Source organism: Schistocerca americana, chromosome 2 (genome assembly GCF_021461395.2).
Source record: "Schistocerca americana isolate TAMUIC-IGC-003095 chromosome 2, iqSchAmer2.1, whole genome shotgun sequence".
Taxonomy (NCBI): domain Eukaryota; kingdom Metazoa; phylum Arthropoda; class Insecta; order Orthoptera; family Acrididae; genus Schistocerca; species Schistocerca americana.
The window spans coordinates 967,909,942-967,925,447 of NC_060120.1; the positions used below are offsets into that span (position 1 = coordinate 967,909,942).

At 39.6% G+C, this 15,506-nt stretch overlaps 1 protein-coding gene across 1 annotated transcript in view; it reads left to right on the forward strand.

Annotated features, from left to right (window-relative positions):
- Positions 1-15,506, forward strand: part of LOC124596226 (probable ATP-dependent RNA helicase DDX46) — a 172,767-nt gene that overhangs the window by 36,749 nt on the left and 120,512 nt on the right. Inside the window, exon 6 of the mRNA XM_047135284.1 lies at positions 1,495-1,667. Coding sequence (XP_046991240.1) covers positions 1,495-1,667 — 173 coding nt within the window. The remainder of the gene's footprint in view (positions 1-1,494; positions 1,668-15,506) is intronic.

Sequence of the window (15,506 nt, forward strand, 5' to 3'; positions counted from 1 at the left end):
ACAGCTGACTTTGCTAGCGATGGTTCACTGACAAATTACACTCTCATTAGCCGAGACGATAGTTAGCATAGCCTTCAGCTACGTCATTTGCTACGACCTAGCAAGGCGCCATTATCATTTGCTATTTATCTTGTGATGCATGTACCGTCAGACCGATGTTCACCAATTATGGATTAAAGTTAAATATTCCAGAAGCTACGTACTATTTTTGCTACTATAAAGACCTTGTCATTTTCCAGACCTCACGCCATCCTGCGTGAGCTTAAACGCTTGACTTTCGGCTATCTCATAGGGGCTTGGCTGTCTTGCCAAGCCACAACAATAATATTATAATTGGGGGGTGGGGGTGTAAGGATAAAGCAGTACTTACGGAAACAGAAGAGCTGCTACAGAAGGTGTTGAATAGCTTTGCAAGAAGGGACATTAGGTATGCAGTGAATTTAAATATAGGAAAGACAAAAGTGATGAGAATAAGCAAGAAGGGAGACGGAAAAACGATAGAACAAGTTAAGTAATTTCTGTACCAGGGGAGTTCAGTGACATGGAAAGGAAGCTGCACAGAAGAAATGAGGAAGAGGATATCTATTGGAAAGTGAGCATTCGAAAAGGTGAAGAAGTTAATACCAGCTAGAATAATTCCAACGGAGCGGAGGAAAAGATTTGCTAAATGTTGTGTGTGGCATGTAGTGTTGTGCAGCACTGAATCATGGACAGTTAAAAAGAAAGAAGAAAGGAAGTTTTGAAGTATGGTTGTGGGGAAGAATGCTTAAGGTGAAGTGGACTGACAGACTTAATAATAAGAAAAAGAGGGGGTGAAAGAAGATAACTAGAAGTGATTAGGAAGGAGGAAAGAAGTGTTGGCTGGAACATATATTGTGTATGAATTGTCTGCAACAAAGAATTGAATTATAGAAAGAAAAGTGGAAGGAATGAGAGAAAGAGAATTGGAATGGTGGACAACATTACAATAAACACACACATTAACAGATGAAGAAAGATGCTCAGAACAATACACAATCGAGAATCTCCAGTTTAAACCTGCCATAAGATGGATGCACTAAAGAAAGAAGAGAACATATCTGTAATAATGCATTTCAACTGTCAGTGTTCAAGCAAAATGATAAAAAGGCACCAGAGTTGCTTTTAAATGAGTCAGTGGAAATATTTCCTGTAGAAACACCACACATATTCCACACTCTGTTTTTGCACTGGCATGCAGGCATTTTCACAGTGATACAATCTAATAGGCAGTTGAGGAAACAAATGTAACAAATCACTATGTAGTGAGCCATTGTTGAAAATGGTTTCTTAAATCAATATTCGGCAAATAACCGGAGAGAACTTCTGAGAGAGTAGCAGAACTTAGATTCACCCGTAAGACAAATCTACTTTGAAAAGTGGGCAACTCTGTACTTCTTTATAAGTGCTGCTTACATATATCTGAATACTTTAATGAGTTCATATGAATGGTTTTAAGGTATTTTTATGTTACAGCTAATCTTCCAGTACCGGCAAAGAAGTGGACACTGGAAGATGATAGTGATGAGGAAGAAGAAAAACAAGACAAACAGGAAAACAAGGAAAATAAGGAAAATAAAGAAGAAGGTGAAGCTGAAGCTGAAGCTGAAGTGGAGGATGAAGTAGATCCATTAGATGCTTTTATGAAGGTAATAAGAAGGTGAACCACATATATAATCATCTTACACCCTTGTATCTAGAAGGGAATAAATCATTGTAAACAGTAGTATCACATTTCAGTATTTTCATTCAATATCTGAAATTTATTACTATATTAAACCAATTATAAGATAAATATAATAGAGGGAAACATTCGACATGGGAAAATATATCTAAAAACAAGGATGATGTAACTTATCAAACGAAAGGGTTGGTATGCTGATAGACACACAAACAAACACAAACACACACACAAAATTCGAGCTTTCGCAACCTAAGGTTGCTTCATCAGGAAAGAGGGAAGGGGGAGGAAGGACGAAAGGATGTAGGTTTTAAGGGGGAGGGAAGGACGAAAGGATGTAGGTTTTAAGGGGGAGGGTAAGGAGTCATTCCAATCCCGGGAGCGGAAAGACTTACCTTAGGGGGAGAAAAGGACAGGTATACGCTCGCGCGCGCGCCCACACACACACACACACACACACACACACACACACACACAAGCGGACATATCTAAAGGCAAAGAGTTTGGGCAGAGATGTCAGTCGAGGCGGAAGTGCAGAGGCAAAGATGTTGTTAAATGACAGGTGAGGTATGAGCGGCGGCAACTTGAAATTAGCGGAGGTTGAGGCCTGGTGGGTAACGGGAAGAGAGGATATAAGGGCCTAAGATTGCAAGTGGGTAACGGGAAGACAGGATATATTGAAGGGCATAAGATGGGAACTTGCCATCTTATGCCCTTCAATATATCCTCTCTTCCCGTTACCCACCAGGCCTCAACCTCCACTAATTTCAAGTTGCTGCCGCTCATACCTCACCTGTAATTCAACAGCATCTTTGCTTCTGTACTTCCGCCTCGACTGACATCTCTGCCCAAACTCTTTGCCTTTACATATGTCTGCTTGTGTCTCTATATGTGCGGATGGATATGTGTGTGTGTGCGAGTGTATACCTGTCCTTTTCTCCCCCTAAGGTAAGTCTTTCCGCTCCCGGGATTGGAATGACTCCTTACCCTCCCCCTTAAAAATCACATCCTTTCGTCTTTCCCTCTCCTTCCCTCTTTCCTGATGAAGCAACCTTAGGTTGCGAAAGCTCGAATTTTGTGTGTGTGTTTGTGTTTGTTTGTGTGTCTATCAGCATACCAACGCTTTCGTTTGGTAAGTTACATCATCCTTTTTCAATTATAAGATAAGGTTTTTCCCCAGATTCTTCCATTAAAAAAATGCCTGGTGGTCTTATGTTCACAGATTAAGCTATTGCTGCCATGGACAACATTCTTACACTGTTTATAGATTAATATAGGGGTCATCTTACATTTACAGATGAAGCTTCAGTTGTTGGGATCATGTGCAGACTTATTTTGAAGAATTCGAAAGGCAAACAATACTTGCATTTGAACTGGCTCAAAATTTCCCAACACGCTGAAGTGCTCTATATAGTATCGACTGTGCTCATTCAATCATAGGACATTTAACTCACATGGAGCTAGTGCGAGGGATATGCAAGTAACTATGAACTAGCCACTATATTGCTCTGCTTGAAAGTTGACAATTTTGTGAAATACAGGAGGAAATAGCATTCAATATTTATGCTGACTTTTAAGTAAAAGTAACATTTAAAGGCCAAAATTACTTGACTCTGATCTCAAGTCAGTATTTTATTTGCTTATCAGAGACTATATTGATTTACCAAGTGGGTTGCAATTGAGAAATTTGGTCACTGTTCACGTATTAGAATACCAAGTAAATGTTTACCAGATTTTAACCAGTTCTAGAACAATATGGTGACATTCAGATGAAATATGAAAGAAAGTTAATCCAGAATTAAATATCTAACAAAGGAAATAGATCTTATTAAATTGGCTGTAATTGTTATCGTGAGAATAAGTTGCAGTAGCAAGACCCATTGTTGAGATAATACCAATGTAAGCCATTAGATTGTGGGACAAGCGAAAGTTTAAGAATTGCGATCATTTATTTATATATTATTTGCTGTTGTTATGTATGACCAGCACCCAAAAAGGTGTTGCAGTCAGTGTTTCACAGTTGCTCAAGCACAGCACTATGTTCGCGTTGGAGGGGGAACAGTGGCACCAGTTTGGTTCAGAACTAGGATGAGTGCGGGGAGGGGAGTGGTTATCGGGCAACTGAATTTGTCATGCTGCCAACCGTGAGAATGTATACTGCTTTTTATGAACATCTACCACATTCAAACTGCAGTTTACCTGAATCTGTTTGTAACTGGACAGACACTTGATAATTCTTTTATTAGTGAGAAAATTGCACTCAGATTGATCATTAACATACAATTATTTTAGTCAATCTTCATTCGCTTTGTGGAATTCATTGTTAATGCATATTTTTTGGTGAAACCCATGTATTTAAAGCCTTATTGTGAGATGTCTACGGTTCCTACATTTTCTGGCCCAGCTGTCATCCAACATGGCTGGTATGCTGTAGAACTCCAAGTCTATCTACAGTGTGTTAACTGTAAGACGGCAGAGTTATGAGGGGAGTGCGGGGAGAGGAGGAAGCAAGCATTGGCTGGCGAGGGGAGAGGAGCCGTTGGGGGGGGGGGGGGGGGGGGGGAAGGCACGCCTACCAGTTGCAGTGCTGGCACTGCAAATTGCGCATCATGCTTACACGAAAGCAGACAAAAGGCTTGGAAGTAAAACTCGCCTTAAATGTTTGTAAACGAAACTGAAATCGTCATGTACATTAAAATCTATATATATAAAAATGAATGTATGTATGTTTGTCTACCATGCGCTCACAAACCATTCATCCGATAATTTTGCGAGCATCGCTACGTAATACTGGTTTCCATCTAACCGTAGGCCTACCGGTAGGGGTTGTTGGCGACTCCCAAGATGGGCCAGCAACTGCCTCTTCGCTCATTTTGAAAATATTTAGCACAACTGCACAATAAAAACACGCAGAACAGTACAGCGCAAAACAATAACGAAGCAGACGACAATGGCTACCTTGTACAACACAGTCAGCTACATAATGTTGGCAGCAGTCGAAACTACGTGCCTACCGAAGCCTCACGACGTTTACTGTCTTCTACCGATTCAGGACTAGGGAGAGGTCTGCCATCTAAAAGTTTACACACTGTACATCTACATCAACACTATACAATTAACACTTAAATGGCTGGCAGAGGGTTCTTCGAACCACCTTCAGGCTATTTCTCTACTGTTCCATTCTCTAACAATGCATGGGAAAAATAAACATTTAAATCTTTCTGTATGAGCTCTGATTTCTCGTATTTTATGATGATGATCATTCCTCCGTATATAGTTTAGTGACAATAAAATATTTTCACATTCAGAGGAGAAGGTTGGTGATTGAAATTTCATGAAAATATCTCGCTGCAATGAAAAAGGCATTTCTTTTAAAGATTGACACCCCAACTCGCAAATAATGTCCATGACTTTCTCTTCCATATTTCGTGATATTGAAAAATGAGCTGCCCTTCTGTGGACATTTTTAATGTCTTCCACCAATCATATCTGGTAAGGATTCCATATCACACACCAATACTCTATCAAAGGATGGACGAGCCTAGTGTAGACAGTCTCCTTAGTAGGCCTGTAGCACTTTCTAAGTGTTCTGTCAATAAAAAACAGTCTGTGGTTTGCTTTTCCCCACAACATTATGTATGTGATTATTCCAATTTAAGTTGTTTGTAATTGTAGTTCCCAGGTATTTAGTTGAATTGATAGTCTTTAAATTTGTTTGTTGTGTAACTGAAATTTTAACAGATTTCTTTTTGTAGTCATGCAGATGACCTCATAGTTTCCTTATTGAGAGACAGTTGCCACTTTTCATGCTAAACAGATATTGTGTCTATGTCTTTTTGTAATTGGTTTTATCTTCTGATGCCTTTACTAGGTGGTAAATGACAGTATCATCTGCAAACAATCTAAGGGGGCTGCGCAGATTGTCTCTTAAATCATTTATATAGATTTGGAACGGCAGAAGAGACCTGTAACACACTCTTGAGGAACACAAGATATGACTTCTGTTTTACTCTATGATTTTCCATTGACTACTCTGACTGTTTTGACAGGAACTCACGAGTCCAGTTGCACAACTGAAGTGACACTCCATAGGCACGCAATATGGTTAGAAGTCTCATGTCAGAAATGGTGTCAACAGCTTTGTGAAAACCTAGAGATATGCAGTCAGTTTGAGATCTCGTGGCGAAAGCACTCATTACTTCATGTGGATGAAGAGCTAGTTGTGTTTGACATGAACGATGCTGACTGTGTGTCAGTAGATCTTTACCTTTGAGGTGATTCAGAATGTTCAAACATAGCATATGTTCCAAAATCCTGCTGCAAATTGATGTCATTAATATCTGTCAGTAATTCATTGGATTAGTCCTATTTCCTTTCTTCAGTATTGATGTGACCTATGCAACTTAGCAGTCGTTTGGTATGGATCTTTCGTCAAGTGAGTGGTTTTCTATGATTGTTAAGTATAGAGATATTGTATCAGCATATTCTGAAAGTAACATAATTGGTATACTATCTGGACTGGAAAACTTGCCTTTAAAAGTGATTTAATCTGTTTTGCTACACTGAGGATATCTACTTCTAAGTTACTGATGTTGGCAGCTGTTCTTGATTCGAATCGTAGAATATGTAATTGTCTTCTTTGTTGAAGGAATTTCGGAAAGCTGTGTTCAGTAACTCCACTTCAGTGGCACTGTCATTGCTAATACTACCATTGGTATTGTGCAGCGAAGCTGTTGATTGTCTCTTGCCATAGGCCTTTGTATATGATCAGACTCTCTTCGGATTTTCTGTCAGATTTTTGAGACTTGAGTTCCACTGTGGAAGTTATTAAAAGCATCTCACATTGAAATCTGCACTAAGTTTCAAGCTTCATAAAACGTCATCAGTCTTGGAGATTTTGCATCCTTTTAAATTTAGCATGCTTTAATTTTTTGCTTTTGTAACAGTGTTCTTGCCTATTTTGTGTACAATAGGGAATTGGTAACATCCTTTATTAATTTATTTGGTGTAAATTTCTCATTTGACACACTTTACTTACATAGTTAGACGGGAAGGAGTGAAGACTGTCTCTTACAAAGGTATCTAGTGAATTTGTATGTGATTCTTGAAATAGTTCATTTTATGTTTACATTTGGTGGACTTGAATATTGCAGTGGTCATTGTAGCTACAACGACCTTGTGGTCACTAGAACTACTCAACAACTGAATCATCTGAGTTGGGAAGTTGATAAGAGGAACCAATTATTAATTTATTTACGTTGTGACTTTTCATTCCAGTTGTCAAGTATAACCTCACAGGAAAACACTCTTAGGTCCTTGTAAATTGCAGCTGAACTTACCTCCGCCTTTAGCTAGCTTTCAGTACCTCCGGTTCTTTCCCAACACAGAAGACAGTTTACAATTAATACAATACTTACTGTTAGTATGTCTATTCTCTTCCTATGTTCATCCTGCACCCTTTCAGTCTAAAGCCCTTTCTGTAATTTCCTGAGACCTTCTAACCTAAAAAACTGCCCTGTCCATTCCACCCTGTCCCTGCTAACAGCGTAGCCACCTCCTGTGTGTAGTGGACCCCTGACCTTTTAAGCAGAACACGAAGCCTCCCCACCCCATTGGTGCAACTCGAGAAATCTGCTACCTACATTGTTGCAGAATTGCTTGAGTGTCAGATTCAGACTCTCCAATCAGCTCTGTACTAGAGGCCACAGTCAGTCTTGTTGACGATGCTACAGATGGTGAGCTCTGGCTTGATCCTGCAAGACTGGCAGCTTTGCCATTTCAGCTAGTTGCCTGAAACTAAAGAGAATCTCTTCCAGTCCCTAGTGACCCACATCGTTAATACCGATATGAGTCACCACCTACAGTTGATGTGCTCTTCATGGCTTTGTTTCATGTCTGGAATGACTTTTCGTAGTATAAACACAGAGTGCACACTGGCTTTACTGGATTTCTTCCTCTCCTTAGCAGCTAATTTCCAATGGCCCCCATATGTGTCTGACATAGGGGCTCCCAACTACCAGTAATTCCACCTCTGTGAATGCTCAGATCTTGCAGGCCGAGAAGTGTCCTCTGGAAATCAGGCATCAGACACCAACCAATCAACAAGAGCAACAGCAAAGTAACTGATTTTATGACATTTTTTGAGTTACTAACCAGGAGCGAATTATAGTTTCATCTGTGTGCTTTGATAGTTTAGTTTTTGAATTTTTGTGTGTTAATTTAATATTTACCAGGCACAGTAGTCGCATTTTCATTTGTGTTGAAAAGCAACTGATTTTACGAGTTCCTAAGCAGGAGCGAATTATTTAGTCTTACCTTATGTGCTTTGGTAGTTTAGTTTTGAATAATTTCTGCATGGTAATTTAATTTTTATTTCCCACTGTTCTTGTGTTTTGGTCAGTGTCTACGGTAGACTTCTGCAGTGCGTGTCAGTAGTCATATGTTTGTCTGTTTAGTGTAGTTTTCCACTGTCTTTATTGTGGCCAAGGACTGTGCTTGCTGTGTGCGATGAGACCTGAGTTGCTGACACTCAGCTCTCAACTGCAGGCTGTGTTGGCTTCGGTTACACAGCTTGAGGCTGCAGTGGATGGACATCACAGTTGTGGGGATCCAATGGACATCTGTCATGACCCACAACTCTGCCGATTGGTCTGCACTGGTGGCCAGCCCAGTTACTGCTCACAATGAGGTTGACCCCCCACCCGTGTTTGAGTGGGAGGTCACTTCAGGACGTGGCGGGCTGCATAAGACTTCCTGTGGGGTTGAATGTAAGGTGTCCCCGGTTAGTCTTTGGCTGACAGTGTCCCTCTGCCAGATGCAGTCACTTGCCCTGTTTCAGAGGAACCCTGTCAGCCTGCAAGATCCGGGCAGTCATAAAGGCTGGGGTTATTGGTGGTTGGGAGCTTCAGTGTTAGGTGCATTATAGGGCTCCCTAGTGGTACGGCTGCCAAGAGAGGAAGAAAGCCAGTGTGCACTCCGTGTGCATAGTGGGTGGAGTCGTTCCAGACATAGACTGAATCCTTCTGGATGCCTTGAAGAGTGCAGGGTGCAGCCAACTGCACTTAGCAGCTGATATTGGTACCAGTGTTGCTTTGGGTTGTAAGAGATTCTTTCAGATTTCAAGTGGATATCGGAAGGGGTAAAGGCTGCCAGTCTTGCCTGCGAGGTGAAAGCAGAGCTCTCCATTTGCAGCACAGTCAACAGGACCAATTGAGAACCTCGGGTACATAACCGAGAGGAGGGGCTGAATCAGAGGCTCAGACAGTGCTGTGACTGTGTAGGCTGCACATTCTTCGACTTGTGCCGTAAGATAGTGGGCATTCAGGTTCCGCTAAATAGGTCAGGAGACGGCTACACGGGTAGCATTTGTGGCTTGGACTGGATGGTTTTTTTAGGTTAGAGGGTCTTGGGAAAACACAAAACAGGCTTCAGTCTTGAAGGGTGCAGATCGAACACAGGAAAAACATAAATCTAGGAACCATTGGTATAATAGCTCTAAGTTGTCATAGCTTTGTTGGGGAAGTACCAAAGCTCGAAGTACTAGAATGCACGGATGCTCAAATCATTATAGGAACTGAAAACTGGCTGAAGTTCAGCTGAAATTTTTGTGAAGGATCTAACATTGTTCAGAAGGGATAGTCTAAATACAGTTGGCAGTGGTGTATGTGTTACTGTTAAAAGTACTATATCTTGTAGCAAAACTGAAGTAGATAATTCTTCTGAGTTAGTGTGGGTAGAGGTCAACGGGAATGAAATAATAGTTGGATCCTTTTACCGACCTCCCTACTCAAATGATACAATTGGTGAAAGGGTCAAAGAAAACTTGAGTCTAATTTCAAACAGGCACCCAACTCATACAATTATAGTTGTGGTGAATAGTAAACAGTTATGAAAACACAGTTGACCTCTTACTAACAAATAAGCCTGAGCTAATAACGAGCATCAAAATGAATACAGGCATTAGTGAACACATGGTTGTCATAGTGTACTGAATACTATAGCTCCCAAATCCACCAAAAATAAATGAAAAATATATTTATTCAAAAAAGTAGTTTCACACCTTCCTGAGAGAGAATCTCCACTCCTTCCAATTTAACAATGTGAGTGGAGACCAGATGTGTGGCATGAATTCAGAGAAATAATGTCAATGGCAATTGAGAGATGTATACCAAATAAATTAACAAATAATGAAGTTGATACCCTATCTTACACAAAACAGGTCAGAACAGTGTTGCAAAAACAATGGAAAAAAAGCATGCCAAATTTAAACACTTGCAAAATTCCCAAGATTGGTTATCTTTTACAGAAGCCCAAAATTTAGTGTGGACTTAAGTGTGAGATGCTTTTAATGGTTTCCATAAAGAAAGTTTTTCTCAAAACCTGGCAGAAAACCGAAAGAGATTCTGGTCATGTGTAAAATATGCTAGCGACAAGATACAATCAATGCCTTCTCTCCATGATAGCAATGGAAATTTTATTGATGACAGTGCCGCTAAAGCAGAGTTACTAAACACATCCTTCCGAAATTCCTTCAAGGAGGAAGACAAAGTAAATATTCCAAAATTTGAATCAAGAACAGCTACCAACATAAGTAACTGAGAAATAAATATTCTTGGAGTAGTTAAACACATTAAGTCACTTAATAAAAGCAAGTCTTCCAGTCAGTTATGTCCCTTCAGAATATGCTGATGCAAGAGCCTCCATACTTAAGTCATGTACAACCACTCACATTATGTAAAATCCATATCCATATCCAGAGACTGGAAAAGTGCACAGGTCACACTAATATTCAAGAAAGGCAATAGGAGTAATCCAATAAATTAGATAGTAATCCAATAAATTAATAGTAATATTAACATCGATATGCAGCAGGATTTTGGAACATAAATTGTGTTCGAACAATATGAATTACCTTGAAGAGAAAATGGTCTATTGACACATATTCAACATGGATTCAGAAAACATCCTTCTTGTGAAACACAACTAGCTCTTTACTCATGGGAAGTGTTGACTGCTATCAACAATGGATTTTCAAATCAGAGTTCGCACAGGAAAATGTAGGTGTTTTTTTTCCATGCGCGGTTCAAGAGTGGAATAATAGAGAATTAGTGTGAAGATGGTTTGATGAGCCCTCTGCCAGGCATTTAAGTGTGATTTGCAGAGTAGCCATGTAGATGTAGAACAGCGCAAACAACTGCATCTGACTTAAGATCTTTTTCAACCACTGATAGCGTCTTAAATGTGTTTGTCAGATAAACTGAGAAGGCTTCCTGAACGGTCCTCCGGAAAGTCTTTCGCTGCCTGCCGCAACTGTCGCAGTAGTGGACCAACTGGGGGACGTGAGGGATATACTGGATGCACCTTGCAGCCCAATATCCGGGTCCCCACAGTGATGTCCATTGGCAACAGCCTCAAGCTGTGTGATTGAAGCCAGCACCACCTGGAGCTGTGAATGAAGGGTCATGAACTCCGCTCGCATCTGAAAGTAGCAATCACAGTCCTTGTACATACTAAAGATGTCAGAGATATAGGCTAGACAGTTATTGAAGCGCGAAGCTGTGGGTACAAACACACTGCTGCTGCAGAGACGGTAGCTGCGCTCAGCTAATGAGTTTGTCATTTTTAACTGACTGCTCACATGAAAACAAACACCTGTCGTGATACAGACAGCTGAAGTAACACTACACAATCTTCTTCTTCTGGTCTATGGTCCTTCCATAGTTCCTCCGTACTGGAGTATTTAGGATTTTCCATTTATATGTTGTCTAGACCTGCCACTTTCTTGTTTTTTTTTCTTTTTTTATGCTTGTCTGACTTCCTTAGTTATTATTAATTCAAAGCTGTGCACAGTCTCCGTTGCTTCAATTTTTTATGCCTTGTCTTTTTTTCCTGTCTGTTCAGTATTTCTGAGAAATGTGTTTCCGATGTATCCAGATGGATATGTGCTCTTATGGGTGAAACTGTCTTCCTCATTGCTGTGAATGAATCTGATTTTGCACCCATTTGTTAATTTTCTTGCCGCCTCCTCGATGTATTCCGCATGTCTTGTCTGAGTGTTTTTGCTATGTGTAGTATCTACAGGATTTCTTTCCTTTCTCTGAAGCATTCTTGGTCAAACCATTTTTGTGCTTTTCGTCTTCTGTTGATTTTTGTGGCTCTTCTGTGGTTATTTTCAGGCTTCTTACAGTTTTTCTTCTTACATTAGTGTCTTTTCTCTTTCAATGTTATCTTTGTTTTGCTCTATTATTCCCTGTTGTATTTTTCAGGGGTGTTCCAATTACTTCTTTTCTCGGTTGTGGTGTGTTGATATGGAAACTTTTCATTGTTGGGAAATATTTCCTTATGGGAGCTGTTGCTGAGGACCGTAATAATTCTTGTTTGTTGAAGTGTCTTCCTTTACAAAAGACTGGTTCTGCAGTGACCTATGTATATTGGTATTTCTTTTTTATTTTCTAGTCTGAAATCTTCCTCTTCTAGTGTTTCTAGCAGTATGTTTGCCTTGGCATTCTGCTTATCAATTCTTCACAATTCTACACTTAAGACCTCAACTAGTATAACATTTGTGTCATTGGAAAAATGAAAGTTATTTTGTGCATTCACTTACGAACAACACTGGACTGAAAAGGGGTACCACTGATCCTGAATCCAGAAGCTACACTAATGAAGGAAAAGGAAATAATAAATGGTCTCCAGCCCACTAGAGTAATTTACATCCAAAATCCTGTACAAGATGATGGTAAAGAAAAACATGCATTATTAAACACTGACGTGGCAACTGAAGGTTGTCACATTTTTTGACACTAATGTAATGATAACTGAGAAGTCACTCTTACGTTACGTTTATCATTAAATTTTGGAAAAAAAGGTACAATCGAGTAATGATTTGAAAATGTGCAATTAAACTGTATGTTAGTATTGAACTTCGTTACGTGAACAGTGACTTTCAGTGACCTCAACGTAACATCATCAAAGAAATTTAGAAAAAAAAAAGCAAGCACTTTTACTTTGCTGTTATTTATTTTGCAAATTGAATTTCAAATTATTATCTGAACAACTGAGCCTTTTTTACTGACTTGAACAGAAATAATAGAATACGTACCAAACCAGTCAGTCATGTGCTTCAAGCTATATGTAAAATAAATAAAACTCCCGCACTCTTAATTTGGGCATTTCTTTAGATTTGGATTTTTTCCAGTGATTGATTCTCAAACTTGAAAAATGAAATTGCTTTACTTTACTCGTATACTGAAGCCTCTGTTGCACAACAGTTAATTGAAAGTAGACTGAGGCTGAAATTCTTAAAAGTGAAATATTCATTAATAAACTGGCTGTAACTATTCAGTTTGTTTCTTATGGCACTCGGTTAGCATATAAGAGGGGTGGGTGGGGGAAGGAACAAGGGCCCTGCTTGGTAATAATGTGTAAGCCAGTGAGGACACAATCACCCTGAGTTTAACTGATTATTATTTAAATAAATTGTATTAATCAAATCACATTTAGTTGTGCTGCTGGGTTATCTGTTAATACTGTCTACCAATTAACAGTCTTACTTCAGTGCTTGGCATACGACGAAACTCTGAGCTGACGATGAATCTGTGTAGCTGGAACTGCTGCTGTTGTTGAAGACGGTAGCACCTTGTGGAGCACGGCTAATTACAGGAATGGGCAATCGTAATTAATACAGCGTCTTCCACCCGTCCACTGTCCTTACTCCTGCTACTAGTCATCTGGCCGGCGCGCATACATGATGCTGCTGAAATGGTACGCTCTACTGCGAGAGCGTTAACACCACACTTTTGCTCACTACAAGCGCTGTAATCTGTCCCCCTCTCTCCACGCGGTCCGTGCAACAGCTCCCTACCCAAAGATTTCACAACGCACAAGCACTGCTATTATCGTTGCTAGTCGATGCAAATAACAATTCCTTTGGCTTTTTCCCAGAGCTTATAAGTTTCACAGTAAAACACGGATAATGTCAACAGACTTCTACCTAAATTTACACATACAGCGAAGTAATGTCCTTACTTATTGAAAGAAAGCATTTAAATTACAAATATTTACATACAATTCAGCAAAAAAAAAATTATATATCGGTAACAGGTGCCATTAATCCCACATTTTCGGTGTTACATATGGAAGAGCACAACTGTGTGGAAACCACTATTTTCATGCAAGATGGGCATCTCCTCATGTTGCTTGCCCAGTGAAAGATCTGCTTAATGTGACCTTCCACGAACATATCTCCAGAGGTTTTCCAGATCCATGGGTTGCAACATCACCTGATCCGAATCCATGTGACTCTTGGAGATATGTAAAAGAATGTGTTTGTCAGTAACATGTTTGGTCTGTACCTGATATGAAGGCAAGTACATAGGAACATGTTACTCAGATTCCACCGCAACTGCTGTGAGCAACTGTTGATCATATACACTACGTATGCAGCGTCTTACCAACATCTCTGGTGCTCATATTGAACTAATTGTGTAAACAGCGGATTATAATAAAATCAACATTATGCCTTTATCACCTGGATGATGCCTTCTGCCCACATCCTGTTCCTATTCCATTAAATATGAAAACATTTTTACAACTCTTTCTTGTATCTGGTGTCCAAAATTGAAACCAATTTTTTTCCAGAATAAATTGGTCCTGCTTTAATGCAGACCCACACTGGACCTCTTTGTGTAGCTGCAATTTAATTATAACCACTCAGTACATTTGGAGCACAGTATTGTATGGTAGTGAGTCATGGAGTGTGGGAAAAATGAAAAAAAAGTGAATTGAAGTATTCTATATCTGGTGCTGTAGAAAGACGTTTATAAGTGCACTTATCAGATAAGAAATGTGGTGGTTCTCCACAGAATCGGCAAGGAGAGGAATGTGGAAAATACTGAGAATTAGAAGAGACGAGGATAGGACGTGTGTTAAGACATCAAGAAACGACTTCACTGGTATTTGAGGAAGCTGTAGAGGATGAAAACTGTAGAGGAAGTCAGAGATTAGGATATATCCAACAAATAATTGAGAACAGTGGGTGTAAGTGCTACTGGGAGGTGAAGAGTTTGGGACGGGAGATGAGTTTGCGTTGGGCCACATCAAACCGACCAGAAGACTGCCGATGAAATTAAAACGGTGATATGCAGAGATGAAGAGGCTTGCACACAGTGAAGTAGCATGGAAGGGTACATCAAACCCCTCTTGGGACTGAGGACCACCACCACCACAACAACAACAACAACAGCAGCAGCAGCAGCAGCAACACAACAGAGGCACGCTGACTCATGAAATCTTGAATTTTAAGTTCACAAAAATGGTTACATCTAAATGAAGAGAGAAATTGCATGTAACTACACTGGTGTTGAACAAAGGGAAGCTCATTTAGAACCTTATTTGAAGAAAAATGCATAGGTTATATACAGGTGTCAAAAGTAAGGACGACTAAAGTTCAAGAGTAGGGATGTGAGCTATAGTTTTTCTGAATATCAAATATGTAGTGAAAGAAAAAAAAAATAAGATGACAAGCATAAAGTGTAATTAACAAAATTTGTCAAGAACAAAGACAAAATGTGAGCCAAAGAGAAATAAAAAAGGTAATAATAGATAATGTGCCAAAAAAAGTATGCAAAAACAACAAATTAAGAGAAGAATCAGGCATAAGAAGTTAGCAAAAGACAGAGAAAAAGATGGAAAGAAAAGAAAGAAATAGGACTGGAACAAAGAAGGAAAAAAGACAAAGGATGACAATCTTATGCAAGTTAAGTTTGGCTGGAAGTCAAAGTGAAGTGTATATGTTTAGGTACTTTTAGTC